The sequence below is a fragment of the Apostichopus japonicus genome, chromosome 22, assembly GCF_037975245.1.
Source record: "Apostichopus japonicus isolate 1M-3 chromosome 22, ASM3797524v1, whole genome shotgun sequence".
Taxonomy (NCBI): Eukaryota; Metazoa; Echinodermata; class Holothuroidea; order Aspidochirotida; family Stichopodidae; genus Apostichopus; species Apostichopus japonicus.
In genome coordinates, this window is record NC_092582.1 from 20,227,634 (window position 1) to 20,249,492 (window position 21,859).

A 21,859-nucleotide genomic window follows, 5' to 3' on the forward strand; every position below is an offset into this window, starting at 1 on the left:
GGATTTGATGAATTAAAAACTGTTCATGCTACAACTGTGGACTCACATGTCAGGCATACACCCATTACAATAAGGGTAAAGGCATATTGCCAAATTATGATACAATACACTAATGGGTGAAATTCAAAGAAATTTATGGTGGACATTCTGATTGAAATTAGGACAAAATTATGCTCAGTGTGAGGTAAAACTGTCCTACAATTAGTGTAAAATCCTGCTAAACTGAGGTAAAACTAAAGTAAAAGCGTAGTAAATCTACGGTAAAACCATGGTAAAATTGGGGTAAAAGAACGGTAAAGCGTGGTTAAAGTATGGTAAATTTGTGGTAAAACTAAGGAAAAAGCCTGGTAAATATACGGTAAAATTGGGGTAAAAGAACAGTAAAACTGTGGTAAATTTAGGGTAAAAGTGTGGTAAATCTACGGTAAAACCATGGTAACCTTGGGGTAAAACCATGGTACACTGTGGTAAAAGCATGGTAAAAGTATGGTAAATCGAGGTAAAACTAAGGAAGAGCGTGGTAAATATGCGGTAAAATTGGGGTAAAAGAACGGTAAAACTGTGGTAAATTTGGGGTAAAAGTGTGGTAAAAGTGTAGTAAAAGTGCGGTAAAAGTATGGTAACAGCGTGGTAAATTGCGGTAAAAGTGAAATAAAGCTATGGTAAATTTGTGGTAATTTACTGCGGTAAACCGCGGTTTACCGCGTCCATAGGGCCAAAACACCGCGGTAATGTACAACAAATTTACCACGGTTTTACCGTGGTAAAATTGTGGTATGTTACCGCGGTAAATTTGAGGTAAATTTTTTCCTGGGTAATACCGTTGACTAGCCAACATAATTTGTTCAGCCTACTGTGACTGTACGTTTGAAGGTCTAGCCTTGCTTATTCAATATCACAAAGCCTACCCATTTAGATTCACATGGGAAATTACAGGAAATCTTTACCAAATGAGTGTAGACTTCAAATAAACTATTGAGACTTATAGTTCCAGCATTTGTTTGGGAATAAATTAGAAGATTATGTGCCACTGTTCAATCTAGCCCAATACACACATAACACATTGTTAATTGGTGTTTAGAATGCACACTTTAGTGTTGAGAATGCACTGCAGTACCCAGTAGAAGCCCATAGGCTACTCACTGTCATTGCACTTGTGTATTGCGAAACGCCAGCGTGACAACGGTAGCGTTACACTAACCATAATACAGTACTAGTGCCAGTGGCCTAACAATTAACTTTAATTCTACCTTCAAGTTAAAGGAATAACCGGTAGGCCGATGATGGCAGTTAATACCTCCATTCTTCTAAAGACCTTCTTGGGTGATTTACAGTTGAAAGTTGCTTAGAGTGATCGTATGAAACTATGCCAAGTCCAGCAAGCTGCCGTTGCCTCTCGGTCTCCAAATTGAAGTGAATCGAAGTGGGTTAAAATACATTAGTCCGTCGACACCGACTAAGCTACGATTATGGCGTAAATCGGGTGTCCGTATCGTTCTTAGTCCATGGGTTAAAATACCTTAGTCCGTCGCCACCGACTAAGCTGCGATTACATTTTCCTTAGTCAGTCTAAACTGACTAAGAAGTAGCGGTAAAACGAAGATTTTTGCTAGTCCGTGTGCATTGACTAACGTTACAGACTAATTTAACGTTAGTCCGTGGCAATATTGACTAGTTTATTTTTTCAGTGCAGGACCATGCAATTTCTTACATTGTTAGATTGGAAGACGGACGCACCTTTAAACGTCACCGAGATCACATACGTTTGCGTACATGTTCTACACTCCGAGCAGAACAGTATATATAGGATTATATCCCACAACCAGATACCCTTACAAGTACAACTGCACGACCAATCAAAAGACAAATTCCAGTTTCAGACACAACAAACCACAACAAACCAACAAACCAACTGAAAAATACCTGGTCAAAATGAAACGGTCCAAACGTGTTAGTAAACCGCCAAATGTATTAGATTTGTAGGGGGAGTAGCTACCATCATACTGATGGGGCAGAATAAACCCTCAGGATGTATCGATGGTGAGTCAGTGTAGTCTACCCATGAACTCGATAATGTTAACTATTAATTTGTAATCTTATCTTAAACCTTAAATAATTATAATATGATTCAGTGCATATTTAATCTTCCATTAATGTAGAAGTTAGCATTATGGGGCATTTACGGGGGGGGGGGGAATGAAGTGTTTGTTACTATGATTATAAGAGTAGAGCGCAACCAGTTTTAGTCGGCGATATTATATCAGAAAGACAAACATAGTGCTCTTTTACAACTTTTCCAGTAGGATGATACTTGTTTATTGTCCCATGTCTGGACTTTAATACATTTTAAGAACTAAACTTTCATATTTTGTAAGACAGCCAGATGTGCATTGGCCTAAAAACAAATATCGTTATCGCAGTGTATTAACAGTGTAATAATTATTTATAGGAAGCGCGTAACACGTACGATTGCTATAGCTATAAGCTTCATATCATGCTGTTCGTGTAACAACTTATGACGAATCATAGAAAGGATGAGAACGAACATTGTCGACGTCGTTGTGCATATGGTTCGTGACACTCCATCGAGGGCGGTTAAGTAGCATATACGTATTTTATTACGCAGTGGCCAACTGTAGGCTTGTATAGGCTATAGGCTTAATTTAGGAAATTGCATCTGCCAAACTAAGTAAGTATAGCTGAATCAGTAGGCCTGAATGTTACTACGATTATAATCGAGTTAACGGAGCCGACTAGTATTCAAGATCAAGAGAGCACTGACAAAAAACCATTCTAAAAAACAACAGTTTTAACATTTTTTCGACACTGAAAAGGGAAGCAGTCGCTTCCCCTGCCCCCCCCCCCCCTGGCTACGTCCCTGTCAGCTAACACGTGGTTCGAACGAAACAACTCGGTGAGTATATCTGATCATATATGTCCTGAACATCGCGATCCTTTACAACATTAAATCGACGTGAAAATATCATTTGGGCTTTTGAAAATATCAATTAATTTATGAAGACTTTTAGTGCCTTATGTTGTATTGTTCTAAATAGCCTACAAAAGACGGAAAAAAAAACAAGATGAAAACTATTCATACCAAATGTTAGTTGAATTGGCATTTGTAAACTGCACCTCTATTATTGCTGAAGGCTGTGTTCACTTGCTCTTCGCCCACCTGCCCCCCTCCCATTATTTGACCATACAGTCTTGCGTTCAGGGCTACTAATAAATACATAATTTTAGTATATACATATATGCTGTAAATGCACCATTTGACGTCTAATTTTGTTATCATTGGAGTCGGCTTCAGTGACCTCATGGCAGCAGCCCTCCTTTACAAAATATTTGATTCGCCTCTGGGCCCATAAAGGTTCAGCCCCTACTTAATACAGTCACAGAAAGTCTTGAATCCCCCCCCCCCCCGCCCTCCTTCCCCAACACACAACTTAGCAATTATTAAACGCCAAAGCGACTTCGTATGGGTATAAATACCAGCAAGGCAACAATAATAAGCTATAAAACAAATAACACACTATCACATTTGTTAAATATATGGTCCTCATACTGCGAGACAATTTTCGAGGGGTCGAAGATTATTGTCCTGAATATGTTATTCTTACAGGGTGTAATAATGGTAGAATAACAATCCTCAGTAGGCTTTCAACACTATACGTCTCTCTTTTAAGGTATTTTTTCTTGAATACAAAGTGCAACAACAGACGATACCTTGTCCTCGAAATTTAACTTGTTTTTGTTACGTTATTGAAGGTATGTTTATAGCGAAAAAGTATCTTAAGCAGTTTACTTGTCATTTTACAGAATAATAGTTACATGTACAATGGCAGCTGCATGGTTTGATCGCGACTCTGATACATATGCTGAGCTTGTAGGTGACCGTGAACTAAAAGTCGCGATTTTTTCCCCCAGCGCGGTAAAGGCCATCATTTGCATACCTTGCTTCTCATTGGCTGAGTCTTGCACTTTTGATGCTGAATTATTCAAATTTGGAAGTTCTTGCTTACGCTCTGTACGCGTGTGTGTGTGTTCATGTACATACATGTGCACGCAGTGCTTCGTGATTCACATACACATACTGTCTGAACTGGTGACTGTCTTAATGACAACTAAGTTAAAAAGGGTTTTCTTCGCTTTTGCGCGGATTTGTTTGTGTATCATTTACATCCATAAGTTTGTAACAAAAGGTTTAGTGATTGTCTGAAAATCATCTGTCTTGGAATTATTGGCTTAATGAATGAAAAATATTGTTATTTCGCAGGGAATGAAAATTTGGACTCTACATGGTTTCAATCCCTACAAGCTGGTATTGTGTTATAGTTATAAACTATTAACGGTCGCATGCGCATGTTTCTACTTAGTAGTTAGTACATGTACGAACAGATTAATTCAGCATGAATCTGAGACTTGGAAAAAATGTTTAATGGAACATTTCTCAAACCGTTGTTTTGTGCTCAAACTTTCTTGTTAAAGCCTTGATCTGTTTTCAACATCATTCTCTTCAAACGTTAACATTAACATACGGAAAATGCATCAATTCATTTTGGGTGCCAAATTGTTACGTTTATATCATATGGCAGGCGCGGCGGAACGGAAAAATTATTGGGGGGGGGGGGGGGGCTAATGTGTGGAGACTATCTAAGCGGAGCGCCATCATCGGTTGGCGTGGAGCGTACAAGAAAATTTTGGGTTTTTTCAAACCCCCAGATGGCCGCAGAAACGGCACTTCCCGAGTGTTTTATGCTGCGAATACCTAGCCCTAAAATATGGGTCTCAAGCCTGCAATTTCTCAGATTGCACGTTAAAGTCTGTAAAAACATTGTAATTTGTATATTCGATGGTGTTTTAAGAGAGTTGCTATTACTCGTAGTGTACTCGCAAAGACGTTTTTGAGTGTAGTAAGGGCAGTGGCGGAGCTAGGGGTATTGGTCGGGGGGGGGGGGGGCAATGGTCTATAGGGGCGCTTTCGACACTATCTAAGCGGAGCGCCACCACAGGTTGGCGCGGAGCTTACAGAAAATTTTTGAGTAAAGATACTCCCTAGATTGCAGGAAATGACCCTTTCCGGGCCTTGCTAATTTGCAGATAAACGGAGAATAAATAGGTGTCGTCGCCATTTTGTCGGAAAATTACACCAACAGAATATGACAAATGTCAATAGGTATATGAGAGCGCAATAAAATAATCAATAATCGCGAATAAGTAAAAAGTAGTGAAAAGCTGTAAAGGGCGCCAGCAGTCCATTTGAGTCCGTCAGGGGGGGGGGGCATCCGCCCCCTGACTGTATATATGGATGCTCCGCCACTAAGTAAGGGGATGTTGGAGAACTGGCTGAAATGAGGCAAGTCATTGGCCTAAGACTAAGTTGTGTTACGCTTACCGGTACTCACACTCACTGCTTCCACTTTTCACGGGGCGTGAAGACGCGGTTGGGGTGACAAAGTGGTCTATAGCTAGGGGACGGGCCGAGGGTCCCCCAGCAATTACTAAAATGATTACACCTATATAGTATATGTGTGCATCGGACAGATCGACAAGTATATGCATTGAAAAATGGGCAGATGCACGTTTCGGAGCCTTGGTAAATATTGGGGGGGCTTATCATGCATTTGCCTCCTCAACTTTTTCATTGGGGGGGGGGCTGAGCCCCCCAAGCCCCCCCGGTTCCGCCGCCACTGTCATATGGTGATATTTTGTATCATCTTCAAACTGTTTCGGTTTGATTCAACTTCTTTACAGAGTTGTGCGATGCATAATCACAGACCCTTTACACCCGTGGCATAACAAACCGACAAATAAATTAACTTAATTGACTCTACTCAAACACGTACATTCTGCTGCTAGACTGTTTTCATTTCTGAGTCTAGCAAACTGGCCTTGCGACAAGTGGTATGTGATGAGCGATTCTGTACAGCTGCTGCTAGTTGATATTGTAATGAAGCTTATGCATATGGACCCCAGCCAATGGGAGCGAGGTATGCTTATCTTGGCCTTTACCGCGCAGGGTGACGGATCTGGCGCGAAGGAGAGGGTCTGCAATCAAGTGAATGTTTTACGTGCCATGTTTATTAGCCATGCATGAAAATCATATGGGATGAGAGAGACAAATGTTTATGTGTGAGGATAAGCTGTTAAAGTTCTGTTACACATAAGCACTTGTTACCCCCCCCCCTCCCCCGCCCCCCGCCATCAGACTTACCTTAGGCTTAATCCCCACAGGTCGTCTTGCATCACTATATATGCACCACTGACATTCAATTTATCATCCGGATATGAGAAAACTCACCAATTTCACATTTATCATCTTTCCTTTTACATTCTGTTGTTTGAAAAGGTCCCAAACTCTTCGAATCAACTTACATTCAGAAGATAATCACTGTCAACCAAGAAACAGCATTGTACTTGCGAAAACGCACAAAACTGGCGGATCAACAGTAGGCACAATCATCGCACGTTATGGGTATGAGAGAAATTTAACATTTGCTCTACCATCAACTGGATTTATTCTGGGTTACCAAACTTTTTCACAGGAAATGTTACTAAGGCAACCGACAGATGAAGGATTTAACGTTTTAGTTAACCACGTGCCTTTCCACAGAGCTAACATGGAAAAGGTTATGAAACCTACCGCTAAGTATGTTTCTATCTTGCGTGAACCAGTTTCGCGATGGTATTCTGTGGTGGAGTATTACTCATTATTCAAACTTGCTCTTCGTCTCACCAAAGAGCAGTACGAAGCCATCAAAACGTCACCTCTTGATGATTTCCTCTCAGCAATAGCGAAGTGCAAATATTTTTCATGTAGTCTGGGTTATAATGGGCAACTGTTTGATTTAGGATTGACCGAAAAAGTTTATTATACAGATGAACATGTAATACAGAAGAAAATTAAAACAATAGAAGAAGAATTGGATCTGGTTTTAATTGCGGAGTACTTTGATGAATCCTTTCTGCTGTTAAAGAAAATGATGTGCTGGACATTCGAAGACATAATGTATATTAAGAAAAAGCAACGTCGAAACGTGAGCCGCGAGCCTACACGTATAGAACAGGCCAATGCGATACGAAAATGGAACAAAGGGGATGTCATGCTCTATCAACGATTCAATCGAACCTTATGGAATAAAATCAATAAATATGGGCCAAATTTTCAGAAAGATTTGAGACGTTTTAGGGAAATGAATGATGTCACAACTAAATCTTGCGTGAATACTACGTCATCAGATATCAACGGGAATTATATTCTTCAGAACCGAAGTGACCTTTGCCAAAACTTAAACAGAGATATAAGACCATACACGGAAATGCTTGTAAACATTGTGAACATGCGCGGGCAATAAAGATCATTTGTAACCAATTAGAAATGTTACAATGAAGATTGCCAAATTCACTACTATTTTCAGGAAGTTTGATGAACGTTCCGATAGTCTGGCACAGAATGTATGGTAAGATGTGACTTTACAAAATGTGACAGTACGGTTAAGAGACTATGGGGAAACATCAGCTAACGGATCCAGAGAAAATCATTGCGTTTTAGGGGATCTGTTTACTAGTTTAATTTACGTAATCCGAATGACTGAGTAGAAGGAAGTGTGCTTCTGTTTATATTATACATTTATTTGCTATGAATAACTCAAGGGGAACACTAAATTTCCAACCTTACCGGTATATGTCAAGTACTATATAAACATATATCTGGCTATACCATGGTCATTTCATACCATATCCTTAGGTCATTTCATACCATATCCTTAACCACTTGCCAGTTATCCCCCAAATTAAGTGGTGAGGTGTATCCCCGGGTGATGATAGGGACTTGTGCCTTGAACTTTCTTCAGAATAAACTAGCAGACACGGAAGGACGAGTAAAGCGAAAAGTGATCTTTAATGTTTTCTAAATTCACAGTTACAATGTATATATATATATATATATATATATATATATATATATATATATATATATATATATATATATATATATATATATATATATATATATATATATACATATATATATATATATATATATATATAAATATATATATATATATATATATATATATATATATATAATATATATATATATATATATATATATATATATATATATATATATATATATATATATATATATATATATATATATATATATATATATATATATATATATATATAAATATATGATCACGCATGCAGTAATCCTTTATATTGCTGGAATAGGTTTCCTTTTTCCAGAGAGGAGATTTACTGTGGATATGTTTCCGTTATTTCTTGCATCGATGTTAAAAATATGTGAAGAAAATTAATTGACATTGCAGCCTATATAAATAGTTATAATTATTAGCCCCATGGATCTGTGGAAGCCCCCTCATCTGTGGAAGCTATTTCTATCACCGTTTTGTTTTGTCCTTAACAAAAGGGACGTAGGGTTTGTATCTGCGTTGGTTCATGCGATGGTATTGGGGCAGGATGAAATCGGTAGAAACACTTGTAAAACATTTCATCACTTTTGTCTAGCACATTTGATGCGATATGCTCTCTGTTTAATCTAAAACATTCATTGGTTCACCATTTTTTTATATTATTATTCTTCTGCTGTTTAAAGTGAATCTTTCGTGACTTATCTGACAACATTATGTTACAATAACTATCGGCTACTAATGACATTTCTTTACAAATTATGAGAAATGCATCAACATTCAAAGTAAAAACAAAGAAACTATTTCCAAAGTCAGTATTTTTAAAGTCCTGTTATGGGAAGTGTTCACTATCGATATATTTGTCTCTGTCTTTTAACCGTTACCGGGACCACCTCTGTATCTAATCTATGTGTTCCGCCTCAACCGCGCTGCTTCCGGGTTGATATTTTCATTAATCCAAGGAACAAAGTGTGGGACATTTGCGAAGAAATCTAACTCATTTTGCAAAGCACATCCAATGCCCCAAGTGGTAACTCCAATGACAGTCCAACGGCGCGATGTCCCTCTTTTAGCATACTTCACTAAAGGTCCTCCCGAATCTCCAGAGCAGGGTCCTACTTCTCGACCGAGGTACCCAGCACACGTCATAGTTTCATCAAACCACTCTTCTTCATCGTTTCCAACCAGACTTGTTTCACATTCATCTCTCGTGCGAAGTTTCAAGATTAGTTCATGAAGGTCGCGTTCTGGTCGTATGTTGGATCGATCCGCAGTCCCTTCAATTACCCCGTTGTGTCCCCATCCTGTCACAACTGCAGCGCCAACAGTGAGCAACCGGTTCTCTGTTGATGAATTTAAATGATCGAAATGTGATTGAGACAACGTTGTAAATTAAAGCAAGGATGTGTTCACACATCCAAGCTTATAGCAGCTACGTTCAGTTTATTATCATCGTTCTTACAACGAGGATGAGTTGTATTGTAGTCGGTTTGTCATTGGGGCCTATATTTTGGCTATTTCAGTTGCCATAGCAAAGGTTACCATGGTAGAAGTTGATGTTCCTGCACAGAGAGTCTCCGTATAGGGTCACCAATTATGGGTGTGATCGGAAATCCCCAGCTGAGCGTGTGGAACGCCATTTTAACTTTACTTCAATACTAACAGATATCTCTAATTCATTTCCAGATATTTCTAATTCATTTCCAGATATCAATCATTAAAACATATTTGAGATATCCAAATTGAGTTCGAGATATCAAGAATTCGAATTCGAGATATCCAAACTTGAATTAGAGATATTGGGAATACAATTAGAGATATCGAAGATTTAATTAAAGTTTGAATATCTCGCATTCCTTTCCTGATATCTCGAATTCAATTTTGGATATCTCGAATTCAATTCCACATATCTTAAGTAATGTTTCCTTTTAATATTCTTAATTTATTCCTTGATTGTTAAAAAGCAATTTGAGATATCTTAAATCAAATTCAAGAAATCGAAAATGCGATTTCTGATATCTCAAATTGAATTGATGATATCCGAAATAGTTAGAGATATCTTCAGTTTAATTCGAGATATCTGAAATTAATTGCAGATATCTCGAATTAAATTGAGGAGACCTGTAAATATTGAAAAAATGTTAATATAATTCATAAATATGAAACACAAAATGTATGTAATCACATTAATATGATTTTTACACAAATCATTTCTGTACTTAATAAGGAAACTATTCCTTTTCGATTCACTCCAATTATCGTTCTTACGAGAACTATACTAGCGAGGCTACTACACAGGCGTGCCATCAAACCAATATCTATGACATTCTATGTTATGTTCTAGAAATTTGTACATAAAATGCAGGCCCTACTCCACACTCATTTGGTACTAAACTGAAATGTTGTTGGTTGAGGGCAGTGTGACATAGTAACACGATGAAATGATTTTGAATAGCTTATGAAGTGGGGGGGGGGGGGGGTTCAAAACATTATGTGTGAGTGTTCCATTGTGTGAAGGAAAAGTGTGTCATGAAAACCCTCTCTATATGAGCGAAGGATCCCAATTTGGCTATGTATTTGATGGCCTTTAGATGGATTGTCAACGCGAGCTATGGTGTCATACGGTTTAAGGTTCGAGGTTAAAGGTAAATTTTGACTAACTAACTAAATAACAGCGTTTGGCCATGTCGCACATACTAAACTGATAACATGGCCGAAACCCACAAATCCATGTGTGATATCAAACTCTTTTAAGGTGAAGTTTCCAGTGCATTATTAAAAGCCAATAGCACATGGTCAATGGAGGTCAAAGATCAAACTTCGCGAGTATAAAAACAAGAAAGTGGTCGACACTGTGTCGCTAACACTTGTCGAAAGTCATAGAGGAAATTGCTGCCTTGACTGAAGATGATAAAATAATACACTGCATGCAATTTATATTAAAAGAATACTAAGACTTCCTTTGGCTAATATGGACATGCCAAAACGACAAAATAGCTGAAAATGTCATACTCAAGGTAGCAGTAACCATTGCAATGAAAGTTTAAATAATGTAAAATGTCAAAGGTCTGAAAAAGGGTGTAGCAAACTCCACTTCAGTTGTGAGGCTCATGTAGGACAACATTGCTGGATGTATGATGATCGATGTGCCTCTGGTGTGATGACGTCATAGTGGTCATATACCCAAATTTCGGAAGAGATTTGCAGCACCATGGACTGCCGATATAGCTGTAGTGGTCTTTACGTCATAACCAGCAGTAAATAAGAATTGAATGTGTACCAAGTGGTTTGACAGATATATAGTAAATCAATAAAGAATAACACACCAGAAACATTCCACTTCACTACCGGTTTCGTATACACACACACACACACACGCACACACACACGCACACACACACACGCATACACACACACACACACACACACATATATATATATATATATATATATATATATATATATATATATATATATATATATATATATATATATAGGGCGCTTGGTCTAACCTTTTGCGGGATCTGGCAGGCAAGCCTTTCTAATATGAAAACTCAGTTTAACAGGTTTTCTGAGTTGAATCAATGCTATGTCATTACTCCTTGTGTCATCATCGTAGTCGGGATGCAGAATGGTCTGATGGACTTGTAATATCTTCCGTTGCCCATCGAATCTATTAACAATGCCTATAGGGTATTGAAGGGAATAAGAAGTCAATCAAATAAACGAAAAGATACTTGATAAAAGATGTATGCTTCTCCGCAAATCCCTGTCGGTATTCATGTTAAATATGATGACTGAAGTATTACTAAGCGCCAAAATACTCAACTTGAAGATATTGAATACAATACATCAGATCACGAGATATATCTTTCGGAGTGCATCAAAGATATTTGTCAAAAACAAGCTTTACTAGTGTTGTGTTTGTTTTCTATGTATTATCAGAGAAACAGTCCGATTTAATGACTTTCAGCACATTCATGCACAATTGAATATTCCCAGAAAAAAAGATAAAACTATAGATAATTAACATCTGTGATTAGACAAAAACGCAAGTTTGTGGTAATAAATAGACTTCTGAACCCGCCCTGAAGGGCGACCTGGGGCAGAAGGATTTGTCTAATTCTTCATAGACTGAATGTTAAAATTACCCAGTCCCCAACCCCACCCCACCCCAAACTGAATGTTTTTCACCGACTAGCGGTGCAGGTGCGAGCACTCACCTGCATAAGCTACGAAAGTGACATTACCATGGAGACAACTTGCTGCCGTCAAAATCCAGTTTGCCTCAATAAGCGTTCCCCCACAGATGTGGTTCTGTCAGAAATTGTGTTTAATGTTGTTCAACTCAAAACAATATAATGATATATAAAGCATTCTAAGCATTCTTTCTGTAAAATGATATTGACATTTCAAACACCTTTATTTGTGTGGTATGTAGTGCTTGGCCAACCAGATCATTATTTTAATCGATATGTTGTTAACAATTCACATATAAAATTAATAACGATAACATTAATTTTACTCGAATATTTTGATGTCGAAGAAAGCTTATTTTGTAAATGATGTATTTAATAGTAATGCCTTATATACAATACTGCATTCACCACGAAGTTTGATATTACAAATAATTTCCCGTTTGACTTTTTATAATGGAATTTTGAGCGGCAGTCCCAGAGGGTGGAAAGCCAATGTAAGGCCTATTGAAAGCCTTTCTGATAATATTCTGCGTTTTGTAATTCTGAGGATGAGACCCTCAAACATCTATTTTGGTCCTGTCCAGTCATTCAGATAATTTTGGCAAGTTATTTCTGCAACATGTCTGAGATACAACTTTGACTTTCATTTGGAATATGTAAAGTTTGAATTTTTATATGAAATAAAGAAACCGATAAACTTTTTCTTACTGTATGTATTTTTTTCAACTGTAAAATAAATAACTGAATTCCCAACGCATCAATTCTTCAATAGAAATTCCACTTTCTGTTACAAGTTGAGCGAAATATCCTTTGTAAATGACTTGAGCATTTTACGTTTCCAAGAAATTTTCATTGACTGTGTAAATTTATCTGTTTAATTTGGATTCAGGATTTTTAATTTGTATATAAAGTACAAATTGTCAATTAAGACAATTGACTGATATCACGAGGTAAAACCAGAGGGACCCCCCTCCCTATCGGTTACTTCCCTTTAAAAATGCAGCGCAAGAGTAGCAAGCTAACCCTAGCTGCAGTTCATACTTCAGTATTAATATAAACAGAGGCAGTGCTAGTATATAGAATTTGTCACCAGACAGGACAAGTAGTGTTTTGACAGAAAAAATACAATGCAAGTGGAAAAAAGAAAAAATATGGGGTATACATAGATGGCGATTAACCACTTCTTAAGTCAAGAGATAACAAGCTGATACTAGCAATATTATGGGAGCAACTCATCCATCATAGGTAGTACTATGAATAGGTTAGTTTAGTAGAGCATAAACTCCTGGAAAGAACTTTAAAACTACTTGTAACAGCTGATACAAGCAATATTATGTAAGCAACTCATCCATCAGAGGTAGTACCATAAATAGGTTAGTTTAGTAGAGCATAAACTCTTGAAAAGACCTATTAAAAACATGTTAAAGATGATTAAAGCAATATTATGGGAGCAACTCATCCATCATAGGTAGTTCCGTGAATATTTAAGTTGAATAGAGTATAAACTCCGGGAAAGAAATTTAAAAATACTTGTTAGGTAAATGCGTATAAACACAGGGAAGTCTAAACTTAATCATATGATTTGATGGACGTAAGAGTAAGAGCAAAAGTAATGGAAACTGTTCAAAGTCTTAAGTCAGTCGAAGGTTGGAATCCTGCCACTTCACATAATGTGAATTACTTATTTTGCTATGTGCCTAGGTAGAGCATAGACCTCCACCTAAAACAGCAAGAAGGTTCTACTACATAACGGGAAGTCAAATCAGCATAAGTTTCACATCTTCATTGAGACCTGACCTGTAGAAATGTCGTATGGTTTGACTTTTGCAAACCATTAATGAGATTTCACCTTTATCAAATTGTGCAGCAAATTTACTTATTTTATGTGGGTAATCTACAATGCATATATAAATTTATTTTAAAGTAAAATTTCTCAAGATAAAAAGGATTTGATATCTTGACATTTGGACCTCTGCTGAACTCATTTGACCTTTTACATCCCCCCCCCCCCAAATAATAGGGTTCTTGTACTCACTATAAGACATTTGGGATATCATGTTTACAAAGTTTTATTTAAAAGGCTTTACAGAGTGTGACCTTATAATGACAATTGAAATAAACCAAAACCAATAAGATTCTTGTACTAATTATGGGGAAGCCACAGGAAATATGAGATTTTCACATTTCGTCCTCTTCTAACCCCAAATGATCTTTGACCATCCAAAAAATTATCGTTCTTATACTAATTATGGGGAAGCCACATGTCAAATATGAGATTAGCAGAGGTTGATTATCTTTTGCGATATCGTGTTTACAAGCTAGGCGTCACACACATACACACGTTGACAGCCAATGGTACTTGCCTTTCTATGGCAATAACCAAACACAGAAGAGAAATCAATGAACAAAAGTGACAAAGAAATATATATATAAAACTATAAAGGCAGTATGCTTTTCATACAATTGACACACTTACGTATATTTCAATGTAAATTTGCCATGGCCAGTCACCCAATTTGGCACGTGTATCTTCTACGCTATCTCTCCTTGATATTCTTCGGGGGGAAACGCCGCACTCACTGTAATCTGAAAATTAAATCACATTTTGGATGAATGAACGGAATATTGCATGCGGAAGTGTTGCAAGTGTAACGAAATACACCTATCACAATGTTAATTCTAATTTCATCTTATTAGATCAATCTTTATTGTTCATGCATTCAAACCCTTTGCAGCCATTTGGATTCAAAAGTACACTAAGCATGGTACGTCGTCGTGAACTTCCTAGCATGACAATGCATGACAAAGATATTGATATCGACCCGGTCCGACGATCAGCTGGTGAAAAGAAAATCATTTTCGAGTCCCTCAAGTTGTAAAGCGATATTATTTTTTCTGGCAGACGGAGTAGCAAACTATTTCTAACAGAAAGTTGAACGCTCCTTGATATATTTTGTACCTAAGTCTATACATGCCGCTGTAACCAGGGTGTTTACTGGTTAGAATTGCTTTATTTTGTTCTTGTGTTATTCCGTCTTTATTTTCATTCTTTTTTCTTATTCCTCACTTTCTAACGCTCTTCGTTTAAATTTCCCCTATCAATTATTATATCTTGGTTAATGAAACTCAAATACTTTGCTTGTTTTGTATCGGCCGCCTGTTGCGCGGTTTCTCCAATGTGATGCCTTAAGCCAGGTTGGTTTTAGTCGTTCTTATAAAACAGATAGAAAGTAACAGTCAGTAAAAGTCACGAAATTACTAACTTAATTTCCAGAAGAAAAGAGAAGAATGAATTTATGTGGTATTCTTAATTAATAATGTTTGTAGACTCCTCCCCTTAGCATTGTTTTCATTTGTTTTTCGCGAGGGTCGCCTTATTTTCGAACTCTACTTCAATAGGTTTCATCGTTTCTCACGGTTACCGGCTATACAGCCTGCTTGTTTGAACATCAGTGACATGTTGCTTAGTACTTAGATACCAAACTTTATATTAAAATTGGTTTTCGTAGTGCACTTTTATAAGAGGTCTTATTTTCCAAACACAAGCAAGCACGAACATAAACTCATTAGCTTGAAATGCAAGCAAAAAATAGCTACCTTAGCCAAGCCTGCCAAGAATGACATTCCAACTGCCTCGATTCCGCACAATGCAACTAACAGCATGTTACAGTATGCGTTAAATACACTGCTGATGATAACTCATAACAACTATAAATCCTATACAGGAACTTCATATAGGAAGAACATTACAGTACAAACCTTTAATGAAGAATTTGTCTTACATCATAGACTTACCGATTGTTTGATTGGTGACTACCTTGATGATACGTTCAAGCGTTGAGTAGTCTTTCAAAAAGAAAAGATGTTCGCGTAAAGGTTCACTTGCCAGACCACTGAGTGTCCGTCTGGTAGCGTTCTCGCTAATTCCAATACAATGTATTGTAACACCTTGGTCCCTAACTTCTTGGGCATACCTTTGTGGGTCACCTCCTTCAGTAGCATCCCCTGTTATAACAAATACATACACATGACACACACACGCAAACAAAATGGAGTAGATATTAGAATTGGAATTAAGACAGACTTAAAAGTTTTACAATTATGATAGTATACAAAGCTATATCGCTATTGCTAGACGCACTCGGTCTACCACCCCGTGCTCATGCATTGAGTAATACCCCCCCCCCCCCCCGATCGTGCATCATCCTGCGATAACTAATAGACCGTATCTAACTATTAGGCCAGGTTGAGAATCAGGGCCACAAACCAACAGGGGAATATAATATGTAGTAATTTTTGTTTCAAACTGTAATGGTGGATCCAAAATTGCAACCTATAGTAAGCATACTTCAGGCTGCAACATTGTTTTCTCACAATTTATTTTCATAATTTTGCAATGGGGTGTTTACACCGAAGTGGCTTACTTGTTTGCTTAAGTCGAGTAGCTTAGGCAGCTGGGATTAAGCTTGCCGATATACTTTATTTTGCAAGTTATATTAATCCTCCTCTGAGTCTGGCGTGTATTATACATAGGTTAATGCACGGTCAGCTGACGACAACAGGTCAATCAGATTCGAGATTTGTTAAAAAGTGTGAATGTATGACGAGTAATGGGGATGAAAGATACATATGAAACAATTGAAAAAATATTAACGACGATTGAAATGTCAATTCGAATGGTGTTCTGTGCTTTTTCATAGATATTAAGTCCTGCTACCTTAAAAAATATGAAGTTTGTGTTAAAGGAGAAAAAAATAGTATTTTTGGAAACCACCACAATCACAAATTTATTCCGACACATTAACCTTTGGGGAAGAAGATAACTTTTTGAGAAAAAGGTTGAGCTTGCACAAAAAACAAATGTATATCTTTGTCCCTACATGTGATAGTAGTAATGTAACAGGGAACGTAGAAAATACGAGGTTTTTTGTATTCATTTAGTTCATACCCATATTTGTATAACATCAGTCACTAATATTCTCTTTTCTACAGAATCACCTGTATTTTGTCCTTAGTTCTACATTATAGGTTAATGACAATAACTTGAACCTTTCAATCATTACAATTGCTACAAAAATATAGTTAAACGTCTTTGTTATTTAGATACATACCGTCAGTTATAAGGAATACTGTCTTTAAGCTGTTTTCCTTATTGAGCCTTGAGGTCAGTGGAAGCATGACATTAGACAAAATCTGGAAGGCATTGGCTATATTTTCCCCACCACCTGAAAGAGAATGAAAATGAGAATGAGAATGGGAGCAGAAACGGGAAGGGGAAAGGGAGGACGACGAAGAAAGAGACGAAGAAGATTACAACGATGAAGAGGAGAAGGAGAAGGAGAAGGAGAAGGAGAAGGAGAAGGAGAAGGAGAAGGAGAAGGAGAAGGAGAAGGAGAAGGAGAAGGAGAAGGAGAAGGAGAAGGAGAAGGAGAAGGAGAAGGAGAAGGAGAAGGAAAAGGAGAAGGAGAAGGAGAAGGAGAAGGAGAAGGAGAAGGAGAAGGAGAAGGAGAAGGAGAAGGAGAAGGAGAAGGAGAAGGAGAAGGAGAAGGAGAAGGAGAAGGAGAAGGAGAAGGAGAAGGAGAAGGAGAAGGAGAAGGAGAAGGAGAAGGAGAAGGAGAAGGAGAAGGAGAAGGAGAAGGAGAAGGAGAAGGAGAAGGAGAAGGAGAAGGAGAAGGAGAAGGAGAAGGAGAAGGAGAAGGAGAAGGAGAAGGAGAAGGAGAAGGAGAAGGAGAAGGAGAAGGAGAAGGAGAAGGAGAAGGAGAAGGAGAAGGAGAAGGAGAAGGAGAAGGAGAAGGAGAAGGAGAAGGAGAAGGAGAAGGAGAAGGAGAAGGAGAAGGAGAAGGAGAAGGAGAAGGAGAAGGAGAAGGAGAAGGAGAAGGAGAAGGAGAAGGAGAAGGAGAAGGAGAAGGAGAAGGAGAACAAATCATAAGTAGAGATGTTCGAGGCTAACTGATATTGCCTTGGTAACCATCTGAACTCAAGGAATCTTAGCTACACGATTCAAACGACATTCTGAAATGATTGTTACCGAACAAGATAATATATCAGGCATGTTTGAAACTCTTACCTGTGTATGGTATGTGATCAATAGCAGCAAGGATTTCGTTAGTTGTATTACAGGATGCAGTATGAAAACCAATCTCTGCCTCACTGTTGAAAACCAACGCTCCGACCCTTAATGAGTATGGTCTATTGGTCACACCAATCTACAAAAAGTACATGATAAACTTGGGTTTGGCAAGTGCCAGGAGCGGCACTGTGAGGGAGAGTGCGGGTGGGTGTTCTGCGGTGAAGGATCCCCAAGGAAATATTTTGGCCAGCTTTTACGACTTGCCAGGAAAATCATGACGTTCCGAGTAATAGTTGAAGGGAAGTTCTAAAGTCTCATCAGAGCTATGATCTACCCATTCTATTGGGGAGATTGATTGTCGCCCGGTTTATTGGGAAGGAAGTGGTAAACTGTTTGAGTCCGATAATTACACCTTAAACACAAGTCATTCTGGTTACTTGATATAAAAACGCAAGATCGGTTTTCATGTAGTTTTCATGAATTAGACAGTGGCCTAGTTTAAGCCACCAAACTGTGAGGAGCTGAAAGCTGTTCCACTGAAGAATTCCATTTTATGGATGCTATGATGGCCACCATAACATTTTGACGTTTCATCTCAAAGTTTAAACTTTTTATCTCGAAGTTATAACGTTTCTCCTCAAAATGTTGACATTTTATATCTCAAAATTTCGACGTTTATATATCTTTAGAGTGTCGAATTTCTATCTCGAACTTTTGATGGTCTACGCCAAGCTTTATATTTACATAATATGTGTCACATACAATAAAACACACGCACGATCACATAGAGTTTGCTTTCGCAAGATATCAAAAATGTTGGAGTTTCGTTTAAACACACACATCCACACCATCACCATCACATGGATACTGTTTACCTTCGTCAAGGAATCAAGAGTAATAATGCATGCCCACTTACATAGCTGCTTATACTATAAACCATGATCAACATTTTCATCTTCAAAGTAATGGATATATATTAATGCAGAGGATGCTATTCTCAAAACTTACCTCTTTAACGAGTTTTTTCGCAAACCTTTTTGCCTTATTGAAGTTATCTTCGCCAACGCTTGAAGATCCGTCAAACATGAAGTAAAGATCCAGCCCAGTATCGTGGCTCAATGGGATAAATCGTGCAGTTCGATGGACATTAGTGTTTGTAGTCTCATTACTCACAACAGCTTCAAAAAGTGCGGTAGCTTCAAACCTGTCTAAATTTTCTCTCATCTTTAACGATATCTCGTGGATGTCGTCAAAATCTTGATCGCCTTTGAAAGGGTTAACAATGAGTCATATGATTAAATTCATTATCAATATTATTACCCTTATGTATGCGAACATTCAGGTACATTCCAAATAATATTCTTAAAAATGTTAGAAATTTTAAACATATTGATAAAGCTCTTACTTTTAATAAGAGAATATTATCATAGCATAATTGATAAATTGTTCAGTATACTCTATTTAGTTAGTAATTATCTATAAAAAAAACTTAAAGGGCCCGTCGAAATTTTAGGATCTATTCGTGAATATCTTTAAGACAATTAAACAAAATGACTAATTATTCAATTAATATGTTGACAGCTTGGAAAACTTTGATAAATTCCGCACTATTAAATTGATCAACCCGTTATGATGACTCACATTCACAATTCAGAATTTGGCAGCAAAAATATCCACATGGATCACAAAAGAATAAAAACTAAATTTACGGGGACGGGGCATAGCACTTTACGAATATAACGCAACGCTGATGGCGCCAATACGAATTTAAAGCCACTCAGTAAGACAGTTGACATTAGTAGAATTTTTCTCGAAATTTCGTGACAGAAAGTCGAATTTTCGACATACAATGTCGTAATTTTGAGCAGATAGTGAAAACATTCAGATAACTGATAGTTTCAGTTAAATATCAATGCAAAACGTCGAAATTTCAAATAAAAGAAGCGGAAAGGAGTAAAGATTTGAGACGAAGCAGTACAAATTCCGACATTAAAATGCGATTTCGAGAATTTATGAAATAAGTTGAAATGTCAAGAAAAAGTCAAAATTTTCAAAAGATGTCCCCCCCCCCCTGAGAATCTAAGTCAAAATAACTTTATCAAAAGTTTAAACTTGGATTTTGAGAATGTAGTGGAAATTTGAAAGAAATAGTAAAATATTGAATTTCCATATCGTTATTTTGGCCACCTTTTTCTTTGAAACACCCCATCAGTTATCTGTATCGCCCCAACTCCCCCCCCCCCCGCCAGGAAACCTGCTTACGCTCTTATTTGCTCCTCTGATTCTTTGAAGGGCTCCTATACAATTGAATATGTCCAAGTTTATGTTATTTGCTCCGTAAGAGATGACTAGGCTAACGTAATCGAGATGTACATGTTCAATCATGATGATGACGGGGAAGAGGATGAGGGAGTAAATCGCACATTAACCGACTATGTATAGGTTTACTCTTTTTGTTGGACACAAAACTTTGAAACTAACACGACAACCAGAGCATGATATTATTAGACCGTGGGTAGTTTCCTGTGTATTTTCCCCCGCCACCATAAATATAATTTGGTGCTACCTGGGGCATCATTTGTTGGAAGAGCACCCTCACCCGCTCTGTCAGTGACTGGATTCTCATTGATGAACCCTCGTTTCGCATACTTACCAATGCATTTCACTGGTTCACCTGACCACATGCCGGTCGGACGACAACTTCTAAACTGTGACCCAATCAATGTATAACCTGCGTTGCAATAAAATTCTACGCCGTCATTTGCATTATACCGATCGCCAGTCTTGTAACCGTTCAGTGGTATACCCAGAACAGGGCAATGATTTTCTAAAGTAAAAACACAAAAATAAATAGATATATCGACAAGCCAGCAAAATACTACGAAGAGCCTCCTCTACGTCTCTATATGCTTAACCTGTGGTTAAATCATTCAACTCTTACGTAGTAACTTGAAGAATTAACCTGAAAGGAGTATACAATTTGTAGCTTATTTGAGTCAGATCTGTTGCCCTGGTATTCTTGACTTATTGTTAAGGTCCGTTGTTTTAGTAGTTCTAAAGGAACAAACAAACAAAAATACGGATGTTGCAACCACATATCCATCTGTATTGGTTGACACAGCAACTTCAGTGTATTTAGCTTTGCTTGTCAAACGTAGTTTAGTATATTGCACAGCGTGCGTAACTGTTGCATACTTCCATTGACTAACCAGAAAATTACGTAAACCATTTATTTACTTTAGTTTTGCTCTACAATCTACAACTTAAATTATTTGTTTAGTCAGTATAGTGTATCTTTTGATCAACGTACTATAAACACAGGCATGCATACGATATTTGTTTTGCTGTATTTTTCATCTGACATGGCCTCAATGCATACATCACTTCAAATATCGTGATATATTGCTTTCAATAACTCACCTCCCGTATCGCAAACTGGTATTGATCCATTCCATCGTCCTGTTCGTGTACAGGTCAAACGAGAGTCACCTATCAACTCATATCCTGAATCACACCTGAATGTAGCGTTTGAACCAACCATGTTCGAAGTCGCAAAGGCTGCACCATTTTCTACATACCCCCTAAGTGTAGGACAGGTTATTTCTGGAAGACAGACAAATCAGAAAATGCAACAATTCATTGTTTAGTAATTA

General features: G+C 37.6%; 1 protein-coding gene and 1 long non-coding RNA gene across 4 annotated transcripts in view; both read right to left on the reverse strand.

Moving 5' to 3' along the window:
* Positions 1–8,018, reverse strand: part of LOC139964125 (uncharacterized) — a 60,261-nt gene extending 52,243 nt beyond the window's left edge. Inside the window, exon 1 of the long non-coding RNA XR_011791835.1 lies at positions 7,677–8,018. This is a non-coding gene — a long non-coding RNA (uncharacterized lncRNA). The remainder of the gene's footprint in view (positions 1–7,676) is intronic.
* Positions 8,019–8,272: 254 nt separating this feature from the next.
* Positions 8,273–21,859, reverse strand: part of LOC139964114 (complement factor B-like) — a 62,596-nt gene continuing 49,009 nt past the window's right edge. For all 3 annotated transcript variants that reach the window (XM_071965471.1, XM_071965472.1, XM_071965470.1), the window contains 10 exons: positions 21,627–21,809; positions 20,860–21,033; positions 19,215–19,471; positions 18,204–18,342; positions 17,248–17,361; positions 15,932–16,141; positions 14,613–14,722; positions 12,161–12,254; positions 11,450–11,623; positions 8,273–9,280 (listed from right to left, as the gene is read on the reverse strand). In XM_071965471.1, the coding sequence (XP_071821572.1) occupies positions 8,844–9,280; positions 11,450–11,623; positions 12,161–12,254; positions 14,613–14,722; positions 15,932–16,141; positions 17,248–17,361; positions 18,204–18,342; positions 19,215–19,471; positions 20,860–21,033; positions 21,627–21,809 (1,892 nt within the window). In that variant the 3' untranslated portion in view covers positions 8,273–8,843. The remainder of the gene's footprint in view (positions 9,281–11,449; positions 11,624–12,160; positions 12,255–14,612; positions 14,723–15,931; positions 16,142–17,247; positions 17,362–18,203; positions 18,343–19,214; positions 19,472–20,859; positions 21,034–21,626; positions 21,810–21,859) is intronic.